General features: G+C 40.5%; 1 protein-coding gene across 5 annotated transcripts in view; it reads right to left on the bottom strand.

Moving 5' to 3' along the window:
• Window positions 1-12055, bottom strand: part of CAPRIN1 (cell cycle associated protein 1) — a gene marked incomplete at both ends in the record, with an annotated part of 50708 nt that overhangs the window by 19051 nt on the left and 19602 nt on the right. For all 5 annotated transcript variants that reach the window (XM_080715985.1, XM_080715986.1, XM_080715989.1 and 2 more), the window contains 3 exons: window positions 182-319; window positions 5212-5294; window positions 5379-5617. In XM_080715985.1, coding sequence (XP_080572111.1) covers window positions 182-319; window positions 5212-5294; window positions 5379-5617 — 460 coding nt within the window. The remainder of the gene's footprint in view (window positions 1-181; window positions 320-5211; window positions 5295-5378; window positions 5618-12055) is intronic.

The raw sequence follows: 12055 nt of genomic DNA, 5'->3' as shown, positions 1-12055 counted from the left end.
GACAATTGAATGATTGTATTTCAGGACATTAACCTTGACATACTTTGTCTTAACATTTAATCAGGCTGAATGTGCCTGCAAAAACCTAAGTGTACACATATAAAAACTAAATAAGCAGTACACTTATAGAAAAAGAAAACCCAGATCCTAAACTAAAGCTCAAAGTCACCTAAGTACTCACCAGCTTCAGCTACCTGGTCTTCTACTATAGGTGCTGAGGCTGCCTCCTCTTCTTCACACAGCCCATTCTGGTGGTTGTGGGTGCTATCAAAATAGTTTGACTGGAAAACACGCTCAACAATTTCCTTTAGAGCTTTATCTAAAAAATATATATATAAATTAGACTGTTACACTAATTATGCCAGGCTTGAAAAAGATTCAATATTCTATAAAATGTTGTGGTAAATAAAAAATCTGCATTTGTGGTACACTGTATTCATATATCTTAATGATATAATAATAAAAAAAAATCGGTGGCACATGCTTGTAATCCCAGTACTTGGGGGGATGAAACAGGAGGATCACACAGGTTCGAAGCCAGTCTCAGCTAGTTAGTGAGGTTCTTAGCAACTTAGACCCTGTTTCAAAATAAAATATAAAATGTCAGGTTATAGCCCGGAGGTAGAGGCGACTGGGATTCATCCCCAGGACCACAAAAAAAGAAAAAGAAGAAGAAGAAAGATGCAAAGCATGGTGGTCCCCACTTGTAATCCCCACGCTTGGGAGGCGGAGACAGGAGGAACACACAGATTCAAAGCCAGCCTCAGCTACTTAGTGAGGCTCTCGGCAACTCAGACCGTTTCCAAATAAAAAATATGAATAGATCTGAAGTATAGCTCGGGGGTAGAAAGCCTCTGGGTTCCACCCCAGTACCACAAAGAGGGAGGGAGGGAGAGAGGGAGATGGATGAATTAATTAATTACATTTTCTGATAGGGAAAAGAAGAACCTGTCCTTTATTTTTTGCAGTACTAGGAATGGAACCCAGGGGCATTCTACCTCTGAGCTATACCCCTAACCTATTTTTTTAATCTTTATTTTAAAACTGGGTCTCACTGAATTTCAAAGAGCCTAAGTAGCTGAGGTTGGCGGAGAACCGCAATCCTCCTGGTCTCAGCCTCCCAAATGCTGGGATTGCAAATATATACCACCACGCCCAGCTCTGAGCTATTTTTCTACTAAAAATATTCCCAGCCCTATCTTTATACTGTAACAGTCTTGTTAAATTATTAAGACTGGACCTAGACATAGTGGTATATGCCTGTAATGTCAGTACCTGGGAGACTGAGACAGAGGATGGCCCCTCCACAACTTAGTGAGACCTCGTTTCAAAATAAAAAATAAAATAGGGCTGAGGTATATAGCTCAGAGGTAAAATGACCCTGGGTTCAATCCCTAGTACCACAAAAAATACATACATACATACCCACACAGATACATACATGCATACATACATACATAGCTACAGCTGGCCTCGAGTCTGTAATCCTGTCTCAGCATCTCTAGTACAGGAATTATAGGTGTGCACTACCATGACAAAATTTGTTTTTAAAATAATTTGTTAGGGAAAAAAACCCCGACATTTATTCATACAATAATCATTTATTTAGCACCTACTCTATGTTAGGGAACATTATAAACACCAGGCATACAAAAATGTAGTTAAAGACACAGTACCCACCTAAGCTTAGAGTCTAACAGAGAAGGTATCAAAAACAAAACTGTAAAATTACATCATAAAAAGTACTACACAGAGGCACAATAAATTAGACCTAGTCAAGATGTGACCATTAGAAGCTTTCCTGGTGTATTTGCTGCAAAATCTGAAATACAGAAGATGAATAGAGAATTGGAAAGTGTTTTCAGGCAGCAAAAAAAGTATTTACAAAGTCTTACACAAAGAGTGCCAAATGCAAAAAATGAAAAGGATGCCACTGTGACTCAAGAATGGGGAACAAGAAAAAGGACAGGGAAAATGGAGAAGATTGGTTAAAGACCAAATCATGAATGAATTAAAGACAAATGCAACTAAAAAACTTTTTTAAAAAATGTAAAAGAGCCGGGCGTGGTGGCGCATGCTTATAATCCCAGCATTCGGGAAGCTGACACCGGAGGATTGCGGACAGCCTCAGCTACTTAGTGAGGCCCTCTGCTACTCAGTGAGACCCAGTTTCAAAATAAAGAATAAAAAAAATAGGGCAGGGGGTGTAGCTCGGAGGTCGAATGCCCCTGGGGTTCCATCCCCAGACCCGAAAAAAAAAAAAAAAAGTTAAAGAAAAGCCGGGCATGGTGGTGCATGCTTGTAATCCCAGCATTCAGGAGGCTGAGACCGGGGGATTGCGGTTTGCGGACAGCCTCAGCTACTTAGTGAGGCCCTCGGCAACTCAGTGAGACCCGGTTTCAAAATAAAAAATAGGGCAGGGGGTGTATTTCGGAGGGCGAATGGCCCTGGGTTCCATCCGCAGACCCACAAAAAAAAAAGGTAAAAGACAAGCATGGTGGCACATGCTTGTAATCCCAGCATTTGGGAGGCGGAGACAGGAGGATTGCAGTTCACAGTTCACAGAGGGTGTAAGCTACTTAGTGAGGCCCTCAGCAAATCAATGAGACCTTGTTTCAAAATAAAGAATAAAACAGAGCTGGGGGAAGGGGTAGCTTGGAGACAGAATGCCTCTGAGTTCCATCCCCACTATTGCAAAAAAAAAAAAAAAAAAAAAAAAACAAAAAAAAAAAAAAAACACACATACACACATAGACATTAAGAGGTGGGAGTGGTGGCCCATGCTTGTAATCCCAGTACTTAGAAGGCTGAAACAAGAGGATCACAGGTTCATGGCCAGCCTTAGCTACTTAGTGAGGCCAACCATAACTCAGTGAGACACTGTTTAAAAAAAAAAAAAAAAAGAATAAAATAGGGTTTGGGGTATAACTCAGATGTGGAACGCCCCTGGGTTTCATCCCCAATACCGGGGCGGGGGGGGGGGGGACACACGACACATTAGATAAGAGTAATAAAAAAGAGATTCAAAAGACATTTAATTTAAAAGGCAAAGACAAAGCTGGGCATGGTGGCACACACTTGTAATCCCAGCATTTGGGAGGCTGAGAAAGGAGGATCGTGGTTTGCAGACAGCCTAAGCTACTTAGTGAGGCCCTTTACAAGTCAGTGAGACTGTTTCAAAATAAAGAATAATAAATAGGGCTAGGAGTGTAGCTCAAAGGTAGAATGCCCCTGGGTTCCATCCCCAGCACCACAAACAAATAAGTAAGAATGAAAAATAGGGCTGGGGGTAGAGTTCAAAGGTAAAATGCCCCTGGGTTCCATCCCCAGGTCCACAATTTAAAAAAAAAAAAAAAAAAAAGCCATGAATGCATATTTGAGGTTAAGGAGCTCACATGCAGAAAACTGGTAGTTTTTTGTTTGTTTGTTTGTTTGTTTGTAGTACTGGGGATAGAACCCAGGGGCATCCTATCTCCAAGCTATACATACCCCCACCCTATTTTTTATTCTTTATTTTGAAACAGGGTCTGGCTAAGTTGCGGAGGTCTCACTAAGTAAAGTAGCTAAAGGCTGGAGCCGCGAAGCTCCAATAATCCTGTCTCATCCTCCCAAATACTGGGATTACAAGTGTGCACCACCACTCCCAGCCTGACAGCATTTTTAAGATACAGAAGGAAAAATTAAAATGTTCCAGATAAACAAGAATCTGAACACTAAAGAAAGAATAAGGCAGTCAGACATGGTGGCACATGCCTGTAATCCCACATGGAAGGCTGAGACAGCAATACCGCAGGTTCAGCAACTTAGGCCACACTCTCAGCAACCTGGCAAGATCCTGTTTCAAAATAAAAAAATATGAAGGTTTGGGGTATGTGTAGCTCAGAGGTAGAATGTCCTTAGGTTCAATCTCCAGTACTGAAAAAAAAAAAAAAAACTAAAACAATAGTCCTGACTAGAATGCATAAGATGCAGTTATTTCTCACAAAACTTCAGCCATGAGAAAAAGGTCCCTATTCTAATACCATAAACTCTGGGAAAGTCAATCTGGTATCTACTTCATTTTTTTATTTTTTATTATTTTTTATTTTTCTTTTTTGTGGGTCTAGGAATGGAACCCAGAGGCATTTTGACCTCCTAGCTACACCCACTACCCTATTTTTTATTCTTTACTTTGAAACACGGTCTCACTAAGTTGTGGAGGGCCTTACTAAGTAGCTGAGGCCATCCGCAAACCATGATCCTCCTGTCTCAGTCTCCCATATGCTGGGATTATGGTGTCAACTTCAAACACAGTTTTGTATAAAACCTGTAAAGGGGCTAGGGATACAGCTCAGTGGTAAAGCACTTGTCCAGCACTTGTGAGGGTCTACTTTAGATCCCTAGTGGTATGGTTTGGCCCATATGTTATAAAATTGGTGGTCAAACCAGGCGTAGTGGTACATGCTTGTATTCCCAGCATTTGGGAGGCAGACACAGGAGGCTGTGAAGGCAGAGACGGGAGGCTGTCGCTGTTTGTGAACAGCCTCAGGTACTTAGTGAGATCCTTTGCAACTTGGTGAGACCCTATTTCAAAAATAAAGAATAAAAAATAGGACTGGAGATGTAGCTTGAAGGTAGAATGCCCCTGGGTTCATCCCCAGTACCTCAAAAAAAGAAAAAAAAAAAAAAAAAAAGAATTGGTGGTCACAGCCAGGAAGCTGCATTATTGGGGCTGTGCCTCTGAAGAGGATATTGAGACCCCAAGCCTCTTCCTGTCTCTCTGTTTCTTGGATGCACTGAGGTAAACAGCTTTATTTCACCATGCGTTCCATACCATGTTCTTCCTCATCACTGACCCCAGATCAACAGATTCAGCTGACCATGTACTGAAACCTCTGACTGTGAGCCAAACTAAACATTGGCACCTTGTATTACAGGTATTTTGTCACAGTAACAAAAAATCAACACACCGAGCGCAACAAAATAAAATTTTGCAGTTAGTATGTTCATCTTTACAGATTAGTTGGATTGTTGCTATATTTTAATTTGTACACAACACATACACAAAAACATGCCCAAAAAACAGGATGCAAAAAAGAAATAAGTCAAAAGTAAATAGTGGATGAATGTTACCCATAACACTTATAAGTTTTCTTAAGCTAATATTACTATTAAATAAAATACATTTTTAAAGATTCTTATTTACAATTTTAGGTTATCTGTGATACTCACAGGTTGTTCCACATACGGATTTTTCCTTCCCCTCCAGCAAGTCCCACAGGTGAACGGAGGCGTGTTCATACTGCTCATTCAACCTTGTAACAATAACATAGCTAATTAATTACCTTTCCGTTTTGGCTTACAGTAGCATTAACTTTTATTATTAAATATCACTGTACCTTAAGCTCATATCCCGTTCAGGGTCAACTAACTTATAGAACTCATCCAACAAGGCCAATTCCTCTTCAGACAATATTGGCACTCCATTCAAACCTTGTTTCAGGTCATTTCGTACTTCATCATCTCCCAATTTGTCTAAAACATATTGTAGTTCAAGTACAGTTTTTAAACGTTTCTGTTCAGCTTCTTCTCTCATAAGCTGTTCCCGGCGTGCAGTCTTCTTTATTGTTTTCTGAATCTGCAAAAATAAAGTTAACATAAGGTGACAAAAATCTAACTTTTAAGTACCTACTAACTTTTTTTTCCTGTGGTGCTAGAGATTAAATCCAAAGGCATTCTACCTCCCTCCAAACTATACCCCAGCCCAATTTTTATTCTTTATTTTTGAAACAGGGACTCACTAAGTTGCAGAAGGCCTCACTAAGTAGCTGGCACTGGCCACAAAACTGGATCCTCTTGTCTCACCCTCCCAAGTGCTGGGATTATGAATGTGCACCACCATGCCCGGCCACTCTTCTATTCCCTAAAAATGAAAACCCACCACCTGCCTCCTGCCCCAAACCCTAAATTCAGCAAACTGGTTACCACAATTAATAATAGTAAAATGGATGTGTCTTTATAAGAGGATGCGGGCCTGGCATGGTGGAGCACAGTTGTAATCCCAGCATTCAGGAGGTGGAAACCAGAGAATCAGTAGTTCATTAACAGCCTCAGCTACTTAGTGATGTTCTTTGCAACAATTTTTGCAACACTAGACCCTGTTTCAAAAATAAATAAGATCAAAAAATAGGACTGGGAGTGTCACTCAAGAGGTTGAATACTCCTGGGCTCCATCCCCAGTACCGCAAAAAATTTAAAAAATAAAAAAAAAATGAGGACACTGGCAGGTTTGTGTGTGTGTGTGTGTGTGTTTTTCCCCCTCTAGTGGGGTTGGAACCCAGGGGCATTCACCTGTTTTTTATTCTTTAGTTTGAAACAGGGTCTCACTTAGTTGCAAAGGTCCTCACTAAGTAGCTGAGGCTGGCTGCAAACCACAATCCTCCTGTCTCAGCCTCCTGAATGCCGAGATTACAAAAAGTGCACCACCGTGCCCAGCTTTGCTGGCAGTTTTTAAATAAAACTTATTTTGTTCAATCCATTTTAGGTTCAGTGTGAAAAAGTCCTATTTAATAAATGAGATCTGATCCCAACACACAAAAGGATTCCGAACTTACAAATTCAGTTTAAAATACAATGTTTTAAGCCACATGTGGTGGCACACACCTGTGATCTCAGTACTTTTTTTTTTTTTTTTTTTTTTTTTTTGGTGGTACCAGGGATGGAACCCAGGGGCATTGTACCTCTGAGCTACACCCCCAGTGCTATTTTTTATGTCTTTATTTTTGAAACAGGGTCTCACTGAGTTGCAAAGGGCCTTGCTAAGTAGCTGAGGCTGTCCACAAACCACGATCCTCCAGTCTCCACCTCCCAAGTGCTGGGATTACAAGAGAGACACCACGCCCGGCCCGATCTCAGTACTCTGAGGCTGAGACAGGAGGATCGAAGAAGAGCCTTAGCAACTAATGAGACCTTATTTTCAAATAAGAAATAAAATTGGGATGGGGGTAGAGCTCAAAAGTAGAATCCCACTGGGTTCGATCACCAGTTCCACTAAATAAAAGATAATGGTCTGCGCCCGGCATGGTAGCACATGCTATAAACAGGTAATTTGGGAGGCTGAGACAGGAGAATCACAGGATTGAGGCCAGCTCAAGCCACTTACTGAGAGCCTGTCTTAAAATAAAAAAACTCTAAAAGGGCTGGGGATGTAGCTCAGCAGTAGAAACCTCCCTTGGTTCAAATCCACAGTGCCACAAAAATGTATTTATATATGCATATATGTTAAGTAGGCATAAGAAATTCAGAACATCAGTCTATAAGATTTTACTGTTTAACAAAATATTTAGAATTTGTTTCAAAATAATGCAGCAGATTAGAGCAAGGAAAAGGATTGGGTATATGTGAAATAATTAGTCAAGAGATATAACTATAGAAGCTGGGTACAGGCACAAAGACGTTCATCATTTTCTTTTTTTGCATATATGTTTAAAATTTTCCATAACAAGAGTATAAAAGTTAAAGGACTGAAGCTGGGTGTGATGGCACACACTTGTAATCCCAGTATTTGGGAGGCTGAGACAGGAGGTTAGGGTTCACGGATCAAAATAAAGAATAAAACATAGGGCTGGGGGTGTAGCTTGGAGGTAGAATGCCCGTGTTCAATCCCCAGCACCACACATACACAAAAAAAGTTAAAAGGATTAAACAAATTAAATCTGAATCAAAGTGGGCGTGGTGGTGCACGCTTGTAATCCCTGTGCTTGGGAGGCAGAGACAGGAGGATCAGGCAGGTTCAAAGCCAGCCTCGCTGGCTTAAGAGACCCTGTTTTTAAATAAAAAAATAAAAATGGGTCTGGGAGTGTAGCCCGGAGGTTGAAGGGTTTCCAGGAACCCCAGTACCACAAAAAAAAAAAAAAAATCTGAATCACAACATGATAGGATAACCTACATTTATCTCCTCTATGGAATATAAAAGATAATTTCTCTTATTACCTCATAAGATGCCAAAACCCACCACTGTTGCCTCACTCCAAACAATGTACTATTAGAAATGCACTACAACATACTAATAGCAACTGATTTATCTCAGCAAATAAAGAGGATGCTGGCAGAGAAAATATGGCAGTAAAAGGTAACTATGAATTATTTTCAAACTATCTTTTTCCTTCTCTGAAAATGTTCAAATGACAGCATTAACAAAACTCAAGTCATTCTCTCCTCCTTTTCATGTTTAGCCTCAGTCTGGGGAGAGAAAAAGGCCAGTCTTTTCAAGAGCCAGAATAATGTTTTCCTTCCCATCTTTTCCCTTTATTAAGCCTCACTAGGATTAAGACAGAAAACCAAAATAATACGAAATCTATATTAAAGGGAGAAATAGAGGAAACTTGTGAGGAATGACAAAGGCTATAATAACAAGGCAAAACTCTAGTGGCAGCAATATGGAAAAAAGGTATCTTCGCAATAAAGTGAATAAACAGTATATTCGTGAGCAGACAGATAAGATCTTTCTAAATGATGATGATCAAATTTTTTTGGGGGGGGGCAGGTCTGGGGATGAAACCCAGGGGCACTTGACCTCCAAGCTACACTCCCTGTCCTATTTTTTATTCTTTATTTTGAAACAGGGTCTAAGTTGCAGAGAGCCTCACTGAGTAGCTGAGGCTGTCCGGGAACTGCAATCCTCCTATCTCAGCCTCCAGAATGCTGGGATTACAAACGTGCACCACCACGCCCGGCTTCCAAGGAAGAATTTAGCACCCTGGCTGGTGGCGCACCCTTGTAATCCCCACGCTTGGGAGGCGAAGACAGGAGGATGGCTCAGGTTCGAAGCCAGCCACGCTGGCTTAAGAGACCCTGTTTCCAAATAAAAAGTATAAAATAGTTCTGAGAGTGTATCCTGGAAGTAAAAGGGTTTCCAGGAACCCCAGTACCACCAAAAAAAAAATAATAATAATATAGCATGTGTTGAGATGGATGAGCTTTTCAATCTTGGAGAAGCAGTTTTTTAAAGGTCTTTTATAGGTAGTAGAGAGAGGCAGAAAACAGGAAGAAGCAGGAATATGAAATAAAGTCAAGAAAACAAACAAAATTATAAAGAAAATTTTTATGAACGAGCAGTTTTAATTTTTTTTTTCTTTTGGGGTGCTGGGAGTGGAACCCAGGAGCATTCTACCTCAAAGCTACACTCCCAGCCCTATTTTTTATTCTTTATTTTCAAACAGGGTCTCGCTAAGTTGCAGAAGACCTAAGTAGCTGAGGCTGGCCATGAACCCGGATCCTCCTGTCTCAGCCTCCCAAGTACTAGGATTACAAGCATGTGCCACCACACCCAGGTCTGAACTAGCAGTTTCAGTAAGGAAAAAGGTGAAAACAAGAAAAAGTAGCTAGAACTCTGCTAAAGAAGCTCTTGGCTAAACCAGGCGTGGTGGCGCACGCTTGTAATCCCCATGCTTGGGAGGCTGAGACAGGAGGATGGCACAGGTTCGAAGCCAGCCTCAGCTACTTAGTGAGGCCCTCTGCAACTTAGTGAGACCCTGTTTCCAAATAAAATATAAAATAGCACTGGGAGTGTAGCCCAGAGGTAGAAAGCCTCTGGGTTCCACCCCCAGTAATACCAAAAAAATTAAAAAGAAGCTCTTGGCTACTAAACCAAAAAGGTGTTTAATAACTGTGAAAGTATACCAGTGAATCAGCTAAAAAAAAAAAAAAAGTTACTGCCAATAAAGATAAAACCCAGACAAGTTTCTGAAAAAAAGAGTTATAAAGAACAAAGCAGGGAGGGGGGAGGAAATGGAGTGAGAACTGGGCAAGGGCTAAATGAGTGATGTATGTGTGCATGTATGCCTCTTAAGATGTATGACTACAATGCACCAATAAAAATTAAAAAGAAAGAAAAAGAAAGAAAGAAAGAAAGAAAGAAAGAAAGAAAGAAAGAAAGAAAGAAAGAAAGAAAGCCAGGCATTTGGGAAGCTGAGACAGGAGGATCGTGGTTCAAGGACAGCCTCAGCTACTTAGTGAAGCCCTTTGAAATGCAGTAAGACCCTGTTTCAAAATAAAGAATAAAAACTGGGTTTAGGGTGTAGCTTGGAGGTAGAATGCCCCTGGGTTCCATCCCCAGTACTGCAAAAAATAAAAGAAACAAAGGATACAGATATTTTAATTTATACAGTGACAATAGCATCAGAAACAGATTTACCGTTAAACTATATGACATTGCTTTTATAAACAATGTTAAAAAAAAAATTGGTCATGATTCATCATCAGTGAAATTCTGGCCTACAGTAAGCTAAGTGAAACAAGTTCTCCAAAATTTGTAAGTTAGAAACTTAATCCCTTTAACCTAACACAGTGTTGGGGGGATGAGACCTTTTAAGGAGATTATTTAGGAGATAAGAGCTCTATCCTCATAAGTGAGTAAATACCACTGTAAAAGAAGCTTACAGCCGGGCGTGGTGGTGCACGCTTGTAATCCCAGCATTTGGGAGGCTAAGATTGGAGGATCCCGGTTCCCGGAGAGCCTCAGCTATTGAGTGAAGCTCTCCACAACTTAGTGAAACCCTGTTTAAAAATAAAGAATAAAAAATAGGGCAGGGGGTGTAGCTCGGAGGTCAAATGCCCCTGGGTTCCATCCCCAGACCTACAAAAATAAATTTAAAAAAAAGGCTTACAGAAGTGGGTTCACTCCCCTACCTTTTTCACCCTCTACTATGTGAGGACACAGTAAGATGATCTTCACCAGCTATCGGTACCAAGGTCTTCAGACTTCCCAACCTCCTAAATTTCTTACTTTTTTTTGTTTGTTTGTTTGTTTGGTGGGGAGAAGTACTGGGGACAGAACCCAGTGACATTCTACCTCCAAGATATACCCCTAGCCCTATTTTTTCCCCTTATTTTTGAAACAGGGTCTCACTTAGTTGCAAAGGACCTAAGTAATTGAGACTGTCCAGGAACCATGATCTCCTGTCTCAGCCTCCCAAATGCTGGGATTACAAGCATGCATCACCACGCCCGGCTAATTTCTGTTCTTTATAAATTACCCAAACTGTACATGGTACGCACACTTGTAATCCCAGTACTTGAGAGGATGAAACAGAAGGATCACAGGTTCCATACCACCCTCAGAAACTTTGCAAGTCTCTCGGTAACCTAGTGAGACTCTTTTTTCCAAATAAAAATAAAATAGGGGTGGGGGTATAACTAAGAGGTAGAATGCCACTAGGTTCAATCCCCAGTGCCACAAAAAAAATAATTATCCAGTCTCTGCTATTCTAACAGCACAAAACAGATCAAGATACTGGGTATAATTTAAAATAACCTTTTTTTTAGCCAAATCATCAAAATTTCCTTCTTTAATCAAATGTATTAAGTAAAAACACTAAATGCTTAAAATATATTAGTTCTGAGCCAGGTGTGATGGCGCACTCTTGTAATCCCAGCATTTGGGAGGCTGAGACGGGAGGATCACGGTTCGCGGGCAGCCTCAGCTACTTAGTGCAAACCCTCTGCAACTCAGTGAGACTCGGTTTCCAAATAAAATATAAAATAGGTCTGGGAATATAGCCCGGAGGTAGAAAGCCTCTGGGTTCCACTCCCAGTACTACCAAAAAAAAAAAAAAGAAAGAAAGAAAGAAAGAATGCCCCTGGGTTCCATCCCCAGACCTGCAAAAAGAAAGGGGGAAAATATATAGTATCCCATACTCCTCAATCTATGAGGTAGGTATAATTACTTCCACTTTACTGGTTAGAAAACTGAAGTACTGTGATGGACTGTCAACTTTCTTTCAATATTTCTCTGGAAAGCCTTAACAGAACATATAGGAACAGAGAAATTAAGTAACGAATCCAAGGTCATGTAACAACTGGCCAAGTCAGGTTTAACTCGGGGCAATCTGGTTCCTGCATCAGATCTCTTAATCCTTGTACAGCATTGTTTCTCATCCTGCAATGATTTTTTCATTTTACCAAATCAGAGGTAACTTTATTTCAGTATTATTAGCTCTTCCTCAAATAAGCTACATTAATTCAAAAGGCTTAGCTTACTGGTCTCAACAAATTATTCAACTTTCATTTTATGCTG

The sequence above is a fragment of the Muscardinus avellanarius genome, assembly GCF_963383645.1.
Source record: "Muscardinus avellanarius genome assembly, chromosome: 1".
Lineage (NCBI taxonomy): Eukaryota > Metazoa > Chordata > Mammalia > Rodentia > Gliridae > Muscardinus > Muscardinus avellanarius.
The sequence above is the reverse complement of the archived record's forward strand: the minus strand, read 5'-3'. Positions and strand labels throughout refer to the sequence as shown.